The following is a 13,744-nucleotide window of genomic DNA, read 5'->3' on the forward strand; positions in this document are numbered from 1 at the left end:
TGCTGTCCAAAAAGGTTAACTACTGGCAACATGTGGCTATTGAAATACGTGACTGAGGAACTGTATTTTAAATTTTATTTAATTTAAATTAATATAAATTTTAAAGTTGACATTCAGTTTGGTTTTTGGAAAGCTTTTTTTTAGTATGTCTGGAGCAACCTGAATAAATGAATCTACTTTTTAAACTTAATCAAATCTACTCAGTCAAACCCTAAGTGTAAATCAAGTTATTTCCAGTGAAGTAAATCCAAGCTGAGGTATATTCTAAACAGGGTGATAAACCATCCCAACTTGCCCGGTACTCATGGAGTTCCTGGGATGAGAGACTCTTAGTACCAAAATCATGAAAGTCTCAGGAAAACCAGATGATTTATTTGATCTAAGCTGTAAGTGTAACATACACACCAAATTTTGAAGATTTTTAGTATAAAATAAAAATGTAAAACAACTCAGTAATTTTTTGTATTGATTACATGCTTAAACAAAAATACTATGGATTTATTAAGTTAAATAAATTATATTCTTAAAATCTACTCCACCTATTTCTTTTTCCTTTTTTAAATGTGGCTACTAGAAAATTTTAAAGTACATATGTCTTACATTATTTTTTTATTGCATAGTGCTGTTCTACGCCATCTTACCTCATTTTTTACATATGTACCTCTATTACAACATTTAACACCAAGTTTCCCTTATGCTAATATTAGTTAATGTGTCTATCACTCTCAGAGGACTATACGTTCCTGGAAAATAATAAACATGTTTATTACTCATGTTTGCATTCTCCACCTGTAAGTGATGCTTTGTTAGAAAACAATAAATGACAGTTAAGTTGAATAAATGACAATAAAGTCATATCTTCAAAGGCTTACTAATAAAACAAAAGACTCCATATTTATGAAATGTACTGTATTTACTATGTTTGTATATCATATTTCTATATTTATATTTATGCAATAAACGTAAAAGGAAAGGCATATTCTCCCAGCTCTAAAAAACAATTATACTAAAAAAATAAGTAATTAGAGACAAAAGGCAAAATCAATAAAGAGTCAAGAAATAAGAAAAAGCCTACTAGTCAGTGATGAAGAGGGGGACGGCAAAAGCTGCCCTGCAGAAGGCTGGCAGAGAGCAGAGCAACTGACTGCAGAGATCAGGGGATGCTCACAAGGGGAGATGCAGCAACTATAACAACGGAGAAGGACACGAATACTTAAATGAGTGACAGCTCTATTTGTGGTATCAGAGAAAAGGAGACAAAGGCTCAGAGAAACCACTTCCCGATGGTCACACAAGCTAATAACCAGGCTTAAAAAAAACAAGATCTTCGATAACAAAATTCTGCTTTTCCATTACATTACAGAGCAATGCTAAGGCAAAGCCAAGTGAGATCAACATTAGGTTAAGTCTGTCTTACGTGCTCCTTATGTTAGTGTATAGACAATCAGTAGAAGAGTCAACTTTATGATGAAGTTTATGAGGTTTCTAAAAGTCTTCTAGACGTTAAAGAGTAATTTAGGAAAGTGGTGCCAATCTTAAATAGAGAATGAAGAGACAAACAAAATTTGAAAAAGATGAACATGAAAAATTTTAGTGAATCATAAAATATTGTTTCTTTCCCCACATTACAAAACATCAATTCAACTGGCATTTATTAAGTACCTTTTACATTAAAAGTACTCTGCTAGGTATTCTAGGGTTGACAAAAGTAAATACAGTCCCTGCACTAGGAGCTTACCGATTACTATCCAGGGCAAATTTAGGTTCAAACTTGAGAGAAATATAAACAATGTATTATGAGAAAAGACGGCTGGTCAAAGACCTTGGGGAACTTATGAATGGGTAACTTCATTGTATTTGTGCATTGAGGAGAAATTACAGCACTAACATTTGATGACGATCTTTATAAGACAATAAGGAAAGAATTTAAAGATTCTGAAGTGAGGCTTCCACCCCCGTAAGTACCCCCTGCAAAACTCACCCCAAATACACACCTACCCAATCCCAAAATGGTAAGAAATATTATCCTGATTTGTAACACATCAGGAAACAAGTTAACTGAAGTAGAAGTTTGGGTTAAAATTAACAATGACTGACAAGGTACAGAAAAAAATAGGTATTTTAAATATTGCTAATCAAAGAAATAATAACAGTATAGCTAAGAACTTTCTGGAAGACAAAGTACCACTAAAGTCATATTTATTATACAGGTTAACAAGTGACATTGGCATATACTTAAGAGAAACCTGAAAAGGAGAAAGATGCCCAGAGCTTTGTTAAAAGCTCACCCAGGTTTATATTCAAAAGAAAATTTCCATTTAGCCCCTAATACCATAAAATATACCACTTCTGTAGCATAACGGATGTTATGTTAATTCTGGTTTATAAAAAAACAATAAAATTGTATTCAATTTAAAAATATTCTTTAAGTATCAATACGACCATTCAATTTGCAAGAGGGAAAACACAAGAAGGATCCATAAGACAGATGCCATATTAAAGGAAAAGGCAACTTTTAATGAGCTGGAATGCAGGTGAAAAACATACCTGAATTGTCTGTAATAAAGGAAATATATCTATTAATTACATTTACAACCAAAGACTTTTAAAGTTATTAGAACTTAAAGGGCTGAACTTTTTTACACCTCCATAACCTTCCTAATCGCAAACATCTCATTCTAGAACCATGTGTGGAGTCACATGTAAGATTAAAAATGATAGCACTTTAGGGTATTCAATAAGTAAGAATTATCAGTAAAACAGTACATAATCTGTTTAAAAGAGTGCATATAAACAAGCAGAATGCATGCATTTTTCAAGTAGAATGCTTTAATGGCAGCAAATGACATATCACTATTAACTCCTTTTTCCTGGTTTCCTTATTTTCTCTCATTAAATCATTGTGATGAAACTGTTCTCTGCTGTAAAACCAACAGAAGAGAAGAATATCCAAAAGATATTCATACCATTAAAAGTAAAACATGATTTTACAATTTTAGTCTTGTATGAGTTACATTTAATGTCAACTCTCTTTAAAAAATAATGGATATATTAATTATTAACTGGGAAAAATGCAAAATTTCTAAAGTATTTCCCTCATTTTTTGAGATGTACTAAAATAAGTTACTCCAAGTTCAAGGAAAGCCTTTAGAAGTTAGAGTATGAAAATGACAAGCAGTTCAGAAATATATGAAAACCATGAGATAAGAAAAAGGGAGTGGAGTGGAGGTGGAACACAAATTTTTATGAACAGAACAACTGGCTCTTTCTCACTTTTAGTGGCTATTAGAGTTAATCAAAATTTCACACAATAAAATACCAAAAAAAATTAATTCAGTGTTATTCAATTCTAATCTTCAACCAGATTTATTATTTCATATGAAACCAATGATTCTTAAAAATCTCTATATGATTACTAACTTTTATGTCTAGAGTATACAGGTATAAATTTTGTTATATTATTCAAGTAAAAAAAAATTAGAGCTATGCTATCAAAAGGTATCGTAAAACCGTCTTAAATAATTCCTTTAAACTATCATTTATTGATGTTTCCTAAAATAAATTTTGATAACAGTACCGTAATGTGGTATTAACCTTACATGTTTTGAAAATATCCAAACTTGATTCAATAAAACCGTTACATGAGAGGTGGAGAGCCTATCTATGGCACATACTTGCACAACAAAGGTGATTTCTAATTATATAACAAAAGATTTGAAGAGCCTTGTAAAGAATGTAAGCTCTTATTTTCAGCATTCTTCAAGGTCCAGAAATCACACATATGATTCCTGCTAATCCTTGTTAAAAATATTAGTTCCTGAATATAATAATCAATTAAAGGAGTTTAACCTATATGCACTTTAAGAATCATTCGCATTTTAAAAAGGACACTTATATACTGAGGCTTTAAAAAATTAACATTTCTTTTGATCTTCCTTAAATCAAGATTTGATGTAACTATGAAGTATGGCCAAAGAAACATGCTGTAAAGATGCAAAAATGAAAGATACATGATCTTTTGCCATTTAGGTGGTGGACTCATTTTCTATAATCTAATTTACCAGGTTAATATAATTCAAATTTAATGTTCACATCTAAGATAAAAATTGAAAAACAGGCAGCATAGCACAGTGGTTAAAAGCATAAATTCTAGAGCCAGAGGGCTGGGATTGTTTGAAAGCTGGCTCTACCACAAATACGCTGTTGGGCAAGATAGTTAATACCTCCTAAGTCTTCCTTCACATGTAAAATGTGAGTAGTAACAGCACCTACTTCATGGGGCTGTTATAAAGATAAGTTATAGAAGTTAGATGTCTGTAAAGTGTTAAAAATGTACATGTCAAGGCTTATTAAATAAAATGAAGGATCCAATTACTAACGAATGTTTAACCTTTCAAAACAGAGGAAGAATCTTGGTATTCATTTTTTTATCATATCATTTGTCTGCATGGCACAGTACTGTCACACATAAACCAAAATACTCACTATGTGAAATGTCAAGGTATTTTTATTTTAGGATCTAGAAAAAATTCAGACGGATTGAGTACAAAGGATCTTCATTTTTACCACTTAAAAGTACCTGCTTGGTATCATAAAAATTAATAAATTAAAAAAAAACACCTAACATCAAAAATTAAATTGAAAAAAAGGTGAACAATTATTTTTGAATATTTGTTTTGTTTTATGTTTCCCAAAGTAGGAACTTTCAAATGTCTAACTAAGCAATTTATGATAAACTCCATGAAAAGTAGCATAACTCATATTAAGGTTAATAAACCCAACCGAAAAACCTCAAGGTAGAGACCAAACAAAGAAGGAACAGATTTTTAAGGAGCCACAATTAAATCTTTTTACGTAAGTATGTCTAATATATTTAAAATGTAAGTTACTTTTTTAAATTAAAAAAGCCTCTTTAAAAGTATTTACATGTAGGGGCAGCCAGATGGCTCAGTTGGTTAGAGCCTGAGCTCTGAACAACAGGGTTGCCAGTTTGATTCCCACATGGGCCAGTGCGCTACGCCCTCCACAACTAGATTGAAGACAATGAGCTGCCGCTGAGATTCTGGAGGGGCAGCCAGATGGCTCAGGTGGTTAGAGCATGAGCTCTCAACAACAAGGTTGCTGGTTCAATTCCCACATGGGATGGTGGGCTGCACCCCCTGCAACTAAGATTGAAAACAGCAACTGGACTTGGAGCTGAGCTGCGCCCTCCACAACTAGATTGAAGGACAACGACTTGGAGCTGATGGGCCCTGGAGTAACACACTGTTCTCCAATATTCCCCAATAAAATTAAAAAAAAAAAAAATGTACTTATGTGTAACTTCTTAGAGATTAATTTATAATGTAGTGATGGTTAGTTGACTGGTATAGTCAAGTGAAATTTCACTGTCACTACAATAATTTCAAATTTAATTAAATCATGATCATACACAGTAGGAACATTTCCTGTGGCTGTTTTATTTAAAAGCATTTAAAAAGTGAAATCCTTTTACGTTTTAATGAAGTTTTCATTTTTTCTTATGGATCAATTCTTGATCCCACAAAAACTAGAAAATATACTTCTAGTTAAAACATAATAGCATTGGAGGAAAAAGATTGGAGGAAAATAATGCAAATTCAATACCACGTCCAATCCAATTCTACAATGCTACAATATTAAGTGTAAACCATTGTAGTTCATCAAATGAATGCCTCATATTTTTTCAAAAGGCTGTAGAGTATTACAGTTAAGAAAGGTGGCTTTGAAGTCAAACTGACCTAAATTTGACCTCCAGCTCCAGCTTTCTTAGCTAAATGAAGTGATAGTTAAGCAAAATGAATAATCTCTTTCTTAGCCTGGTTTCTTCATCAGGGAAATGGGTATTTAACAGTAGCTACCTCACATGTATGGTCTGAAAATTAGATGACATAACTCCTTTAAAACAGTCCCTAACAATTTTAAGTGCTCAAAAAAAAAAAGTTAGCATATATGAAACAATAAATATTTGGGAAGAACGGAAATAAAATTTTTTTCACAGTATTACCAAGAAACATTTTAATGAAAAGGAGGCTATATTTTCAATAGGTTAAGAGTACATGTCCTTAACGGCCCAAAAAATTCTCTCTTTCGCTCCTCCCCCTCCCTCCCGCACCCCCAAAATCAAAGTTTATGAAAAATTGATCATTAACAAACTGAAAGTTTTATAATGTACACCCCACAAACACACCCTGCCAGGTATTAATCAAAATACAAAACGCAAACATTTCTCAGTCCTGAAGGCCATACATACACCCGTATCTCGTTCAGCAGTCTTCTAAGATAGGCCTCATGGCATTTCTTCAGGACAAAACACAAGCGATCCTCTCCTTTCCAACTTCACTTTGCCCTGATATTTCATGGTGAACTAATTTTTTTTTTTAAAAGTGTTTTGTTGTTGCTATTATTATTTTTACTTAACAGTGTTCCAGATACAGACCAACTCACTACATATTTCAGTCAGCAAGTTCAGAATTTTCAAAGACAATATAAATGCAATTGAGTATATATGATATATAAATGGAAGAAACTTTTCTTTTACATGCAATCCATTATGAACTTTAAAGCATATCTTCTAATTTAAAATTAGAAGAAAATACACACCAATCTTAAATTATTTCTTTGTATACCCTCTTCTAAACTAAAGTTTTTAAGAAAAGATCATTTGACGACCTTGGAAACCAGAGCATCACATAATACTTAGTAATAATCTGTATTTGGTAGTTTTAAAAATGTAGATTCTAATTTATTTATAATTGTGGCTTAGATCTTTGCGCAGAAACAAAGCAGTCTAAGATGATTTAAATCACTGATTAATGTTTTTATGATGACATAATTCCAGTTAAAATCCATCCCTCCTGAATTTGGACCTTACCTGTGCATCAATATCAATGGCAGGGTAGATAGGAAGCATGGCTGAAGGAGAGATGATGGGACTTGGAGTTGGAGTCTGAGGTTGGGAAATGGAAGCTGCGATACTGTGGGTAGGAGTGTTTGACATTGCAGATGCTCTTCCACTGACTGCTGTTGAACAAAATAACTGCACTTAATAAGGATGAAACATTGTTAGGTAACAGTAAGAAACAATTATTAGAAAATATTTAAAAACTCTTTTAAACACAGAATGTCTACAGGGAGACTGCCATAGCACTAATAGCTCACGTTCCTGGTTATTTCTGATTTTGGACAATAATCCAAAATTATAACGTATATTGAGAGTAACCCATTTTATAAATAATAATTGATCTGAAAAACAAATTCCCCTCTTACGGTATGTAATCATAAAACCTTAATTCAAAATAACCCTGAAAACAAAAATATTTTTATGAATTAAAATTAAATATAAATGCAAATGGATAGGTGTCCATTATAGCTTGTTAATCATAAAAGGTAAAACAGTCAAGTTCAGAAGGAGAAAAATGTGATTTTTACCTGCCAATTTCACACCTTATATCCTGAAACTAATGAAAGTAACATCACTGGGAAGAACCTTGCTATCCAATCATTTAAAACACCTACTATTTTACTAATTGCAGACAGGGGAATAATAATATTATTCTGAATTGTAGCCCTCAGTATGATAGCATAGTCAAATATAAAAAATGTATCCTCGTACCGAAATATAGTTTCTCACATGTGGAATTATTCTGAGGGAGTTAAAATGGCCACCAATCAATCCAGCAATCACACTGACTTATGATGACAAAATTAAAAGATTAGGGCAGAAATAAATGTATGCATGCAGTCATCTTTCAAATACAAATTACTGTTAGTTCTTCTAAGTATAATTTTGTCATGAAATTATTTTCACCAAAATATGCAAATTAACAAGAGGCTAATTAGGTCAATACTTGAGGTAGAACTCCAAAGGTGGTGGCAGATAAGGCTATTTTATTCCCTCATTGACTTCTGGAGTTGGTATGTGAACACCAATCCTTCCCCCCACCCCCATTAAAAATGCTATAGCACTAAATAAAGTCTAGGCGTTAATCTTTGAATGGTCAACAGTAGTGCAGATGTGTGTTACCAACGTAGTTATCAACTACATCAGACAGAAAACAATCATGATTCACAACTGGATCTGAAACCAGGCAAAAGAGGTTATGATCCTGCCAAGACCTTATTATAACAATTATAAACATGATTGTCAATTAAGAAATCTATTTACATGAAATCCTTAGTTCAGGCACAAACATACACTATACATTATAGCAACACACATTCTATAATTATACATTTTTGAGTCCACTTAAAAGCCAAAGGAAAAACAAAGGAGGAAACAAAACAAAACAAAACAAAATCAAACGAAACACTATTTGAATCCTTAGAGATCCAGATCAATAGAAAAGGGTATGTACTAATATATTAAATTGATCATCCAGTGACCTTGATATATTATTCCATATTAATAGCTTGTATATTAATTAAAAGATCAAGATAATTTAAAGGTACATATTCTATCTATAAATTTCAAAACCATATAAAATCTATAGCTCTTAAAATAGATTCCATATTCTCTTTTAATTGATTTCCCTAAATGAAAATGCTAAATACAGAGATAAGCTTAAACAGAGTGACCACCAATCTGTCCAAAGAACTGATTTTTATTTCATGATACTAAACAAAAAAAAAAAAATTTAAGCTTTATTGTTAAATGACTAAATTATAATTTACATTTCAATTGGAAAAAGTTCTTTTAAAAAACATGTTAAAACTAGTTTTCTTATTTTTGGTCAAATTGGTTGTTCCTATTACCTCATCTAAAAGGAGATAGGAAAAGCAATCCCCTCATGTCATTTCCTCTGGAGTACCTGTAAAATTGGTTTACTAAAACTAAGTAAGTGCCTGTCACTCATCCATTCTCTATATTTAAAAGTAACAACTATAAATATGTAGGTACCTGAAGGAATTCTGGTACAGATCTTTTTATGTGGGACTTCATTTTTGGGTTAGATTTTAGAGAGGGAGAAACAGATGCTCAGGAAAGTTTTAACATCAGGTAAGGAAAGAGGGAACTTGAGAGACAGGAAAAGGCAAGGTGTTAAGGCTGGTTAAACTGGGAACTGATTTTCCTTTGGCGAGTACGAAGAACAGACAAGACAGAAGACTTTGGCCAGCAAAGTCCTAGAGAAAAAGATACTGAACTTTACAAGAGCAGTCTAATAAATGGGGAGTAAGGGATAAAGAACAGAGTTTATGCTGAAGAAGGGAAGGAAGACTGAGCCTAACAAGATTGTAAGATATTAAAAAACCCAAAGAAAGAAATGAAAATATCATTAGTCAACTGATAGAACAAGTACTACCATAGAAATTTAAAGAAAGGTTGGGGAAGTGAGTGTAAGAGTGTATGTGTATGTTTATGCACGTGCACATGCATAATGACAGAGATAGGCTGCAGGTAGGTAGCTGGATGTTTTTAATCCTGTTCTTCCTTCTGGCAATCCCTCTTCTCCTCATGTAAGTGAAGATAATAAAGAGGTAAAGTATTTTTATAATATGATAAATATTTGTTATATTTCCTGAAAAGTTATGTGCTTTAAAAATTTTTTTATATGAAAACACCTGGAACACATAGGCAGAATTTAATGTTTGTTTGATAAATCGATCAACAGAAAAACTACTTTACAAACCTCTGATGACTGATCAGCATAAAAAAAGTGAACTAGCAAATCACTGTTGATAACTCTGCCCAAGAACATCAGGTAAATTCTAATAGCGTATCAAAAGTTTTTGAAATATTCATGGGTATGGATTATCCATTCTTCATTTAATTGTATAAAGAACTCTTAACGCTATACATTCTTTGGTAGTTCAATTGACATAACAGAAAGAACACTATTATTATCTAGAATAATGGCCATAGAAGTAGTTATCAAATTTGGAATTTTGGGCTGCTGTGCTCCAATTTTCATTAAGATAGCTAATATCTGTTAAATTGTATTCTCAATTATTATAACCAGCTAATGGTGCTTAGCAGTAACTTTCAAATCTATAGAAAATGTTATAATTATCAATTATCAGAATCTTTATAGTTCTTACTAATGATTAAGGTCATTTTATCCAAGGTAGTTATTACACCCTCCAAGATTGGAAGAGACTTTCATTCCATATATTACTGTTGAGGTGCTATGAAGAGGACTGGGAAACTTTAGAGCAATTTGTAAATATAAAAAAAATCTGTCTCATTAGCTGGTTTCTTAGTTTCTGAATGTTAACTAAATATCTCAACCCTATACAATTTAGTTTTATTTTTTCAAAAGATGAAAGTTATGTATAATCTTATCATGATTAACTAAAACATAGTTTCAAAATTAGAAAAATTCAATCAACTTTTAAGTACAGACCAAAGAGTAAAAGAGGGAAGAGAGCAGAACTATTTACTCCCTTTGTTTTTCCCATTTTTCTTCTTTTTCAAATTTTTTCTTTTTTTAAATGAAGAAAATCATCCTTTTCAGTATAACATTCTTATGGCTTACAGTCCTATAAAATTTCAGTGCACTACTTTGTTACAGAACTCATGAAAAATAAGTACCAAAAACTAAAATCATTAAAACAACCTTCTAAAAGATTTCTTCTTGCCAATGAAACTAATTATAATGGAATAAAATTTCTCTAACTACACATTTTATGATACTGTCAGGGGACCACACCTTCTCATAATACAATTAGAAAGAGACTAAACATTAACATTCTTCACAGGGGATAAAATCACTGACATACAGTATAATCAAACCCTATTTGGTTTGGTACTTTATTATTATTGTAAAGGTGTTTAAGTTTTTTGGGTTTTTTTTGTTTTTTAAAAAATCCATCAGGTTTGAAGTCTGATCCATTAGGATATAAAGTATTTCTGTTCACAAATAAGCTTCCTGAAGTCCTGCTAGTTTTGCACTTCAACTATCAATTTCCCAGTTTATTGGTGTGAATACAGAAGCAAAAAAGCCAAAATTCAATCTTAGTATTCTGAACTTGAAGAGAAAAAACAAAAACAAACAAAAAAATCAAACACCAACCCCACTACTGCAAAACCTAGATTCCCAGCCTACCCAGCTAAGTCAGAAAGTTTTAGTCACTTGTATTGAATGAGCTAATCTTTAATTTGACCTGTATCCATCTGAGAACTTCTGAGATTGAACTAACATTTCTAAAGATATACATGGGTCAAGAGTCCAAAAATAGTTCTCAAGTTGGGTAATGGCAAAAAATTCTGGCACACTCTTACTCGCCTTAAGCAAATCATATTTGATACCTGCTCATAACAATATAAACCCACCTGCCATGATGTCATCCAGCGTGTCATTGAGGGTCTGAGCAGGGCTGGCTACCATTAACCCTTGTTGTGTTTCTGTCAGAATTCCTTGCCCCAGCCCTGCCAACTGTGCTTGGCCCAGTACTGGCTGTCCAACTATCACTCCTTGCAGTTCTGTAAGATTTGCGATGGACCCTGGAGGCAAGGGACCTGCCGCCAGAGGCAAAGCTTGAGGCATGGCCAGAGGCTGGATTGGTGCAAAACCCATCTGAGCAGCAGTCTGCTGGGGGTCATCTTTAAGCAAAACGGGATCCACTTGCTGTAATCGTGCATAGTCTCCTTCGGAAAGCTGCTCTCCAACCCCAACAGGAGTTAGCAGTCCCAAATGTTGGCAAGACTGTTGCTGCTGCTGCTGAAGTTGAATTCTTTGAGCTTTAACCTCTAGATACTGCTTTTTTAGCTGTTGCTGAGTTTTCAGTTGTAACTCTCGTTCTACTTTCTGTAGTTCCTCCAAAATCTTTTGTTTCTTCTGAATTTGTTCCTCCCTTGTTTTGTTCAGCTCCTCGATCTTCTCCTTGGTAAGTTGGTCAGCATGAGCCAGTTCCAAGGACTGCAGCTGTGCATTCTTTTCTATGGCTTCTTTTATCCTCTGTTCCAGTTCTGTTAACTTTCCCTGAGCCTCTTCTACAATGCTCTCTGGAGACTGATTGGTGATGTAACCCTGTACATCCTGGCTGTTTGCTGGCAAATGGCTGCTGGACTTTTGTTTAGAAGCAGCTGTGTGAAAAAGAAACCCCCTCAGAAGTGCACATGAATGGCATCCTCATTACAGAGTTACTGTTGGGAGGTTTAGTGCCAACAGTTATGCACCAAGTTATCATAGCCACAGAAGGTGAAATTGCACTGTCAAGTAGTTAAAAACAAATTCACCTTCTTTATCATAAATATAAAATGTATGTATTTTATGTGCATAGAGTAATCTTTGGGAAATTAATTTCAGAATTTTTAAAATATCACATGGCTAAAATTAGACAATAGAGGGATGCAGGTTTGTGATATCCAAGAGGTGCAATTAAAGTAAAAATCTAAGACTATGTGTAGATATTTCATCTGGTCATAAAGATGTAAAAACTTATCAAAAGAACAGAAAAATAATGCTAAATTATTAAGATGTAGGGAAAACTCAGACCTCTAACTCAAGGTTTTTCCACATTTAATAGTCTGTGCCTTTTAAACACACACACATACACACAAAGAGTACCCAAACCACTGAGAAGTAGCAGGAAATTAAAATCCAAGTAAAATATATGTCTTTGTTGGGGCATACCATCTTCAAGACTGATAAAGGCAAGATTTAAATTCACATATTCACACAGCTACCTGGCCAGTAGAGAACTGGGATTCAGTTTCCCTGGAAGAAAAGATGCTGGACTACGCCATCCACTGTATCTTCCGACAGCCAGATGAATAAACAGATCTGGCTACAGGTACAGCAATCAACTGTTTGCTATACCAATTGAAAAAGGTGCCAAGGCTCTAGATTGGTAGTAGTGATTGGAAAGAGCTGGTGGAAATACTTAGTATTCTTGTTGGTAAAATATTATAGGTAGCCAAAAACCAAAAAAATTAAAACCACATTGGTTCTTCAGGTAAAAAGAAAAACTGATTCAAACTGGTAGCTGTAATGTTTTGGGACATAACTTAGGAACATGCATGGTGTAACATCCACAAGTCAAATATATGGACCTCAGAATTCTAGAAACACACAAGCATATCTGAAGTAACTTTGAATTACTGTTTTAGAAAAGGTATCCCAGATATAAAATATGTATTAAACCGGTTACTATAAATTTTAATTTTGATCTAATTTGTTAAATCTTATGCCTCATATCACTATAGAAATTTAAGTAATTTACAAAAATGTCATCCAACTGTACCCAGCCTAACATTTTAACATGAATAGAAATGACTAGTTAGAGGACATCATAATCAGAATTGCATCAAAGATGAGCATCTGAATTTCTCCTAATACTTCTAATTCTAGCACAAATTAGTGCTATTAACTATCTTCTTTCCTAATAGCATGCTTTTTCATTGGTAAAAAAAAAATCTTTAATTATGCCAACTTAGTAAAATTCGCTTTTTTGTGGAAAAATAATTTAAAAGGCTAGGTTTTTGTAATCTTATCATTTTTACCTGGACAACATGTTAGAAACAGTCTTTAGAAAAATAACTGACCTTTATTCCTGATGGGAAGAGTAGTGGCAACATTGGCAGGTGGTTTGTCAGGCTCCTGAGGTGGGACAACCATGGGCAGTGCTTGAACTGGTACGCGAGGAGCCTAAGACAAACGAAACTAATTGTATTTCTGCTTTTCCTACACACTCCATTAAATAAGATACTTTAAATGAAGAATAAATTACAAAGACTCAAAATACTTTTAGAAGGACATTATTCTCAGACGATAACATATTTACT

The 13,744-nt window shown here is 33.1% G+C and overlaps 1 protein-coding gene across 10 annotated transcripts in view; it reads right to left on the bottom strand.

The window, feature by feature from the left end:
- The window catches only part of ANKRD17 (ankyrin repeat domain 17), a 151,398-nt gene that overhangs the window by 41,709 nt on the left and 95,945 nt on the right, over nt 1–13,744 (bottom strand). For 4 of the 10 annotated variants that reach the window (XM_033105354.1, XM_033105351.1, XM_033105357.1 and 1 more), the window contains exons 14-16: nt 13,505–13,607; nt 11,291–12,043; nt 6,893–7,041 (exon numbers count right to left, since the gene is read on the bottom strand). In XM_033105354.1, the coding sequence (XP_032961245.1) occupies nt 6,893–7,041; nt 11,291–12,043; nt 13,505–13,607 (1,005 nt within the window). The remainder of the gene's footprint in view (nt 1–6,892; nt 7,042–11,290; nt 12,044–13,504; nt 13,608–13,744) is intronic. The other 6 variants (XM_033105355.1, XM_033105352.1, XM_033105360.1 and 3 more) reach the window with 3 other exon arrangements.

Source organism: Rhinolophus ferrumequinum, chromosome 5, assembly GCF_004115265.2.
Source record: "Rhinolophus ferrumequinum isolate MPI-CBG mRhiFer1 chromosome 5, mRhiFer1_v1.p, whole genome shotgun sequence".
NCBI classification, from domain to species: Eukaryota; Metazoa; Chordata; class Mammalia; order Chiroptera; family Rhinolophidae; genus Rhinolophus; species Rhinolophus ferrumequinum.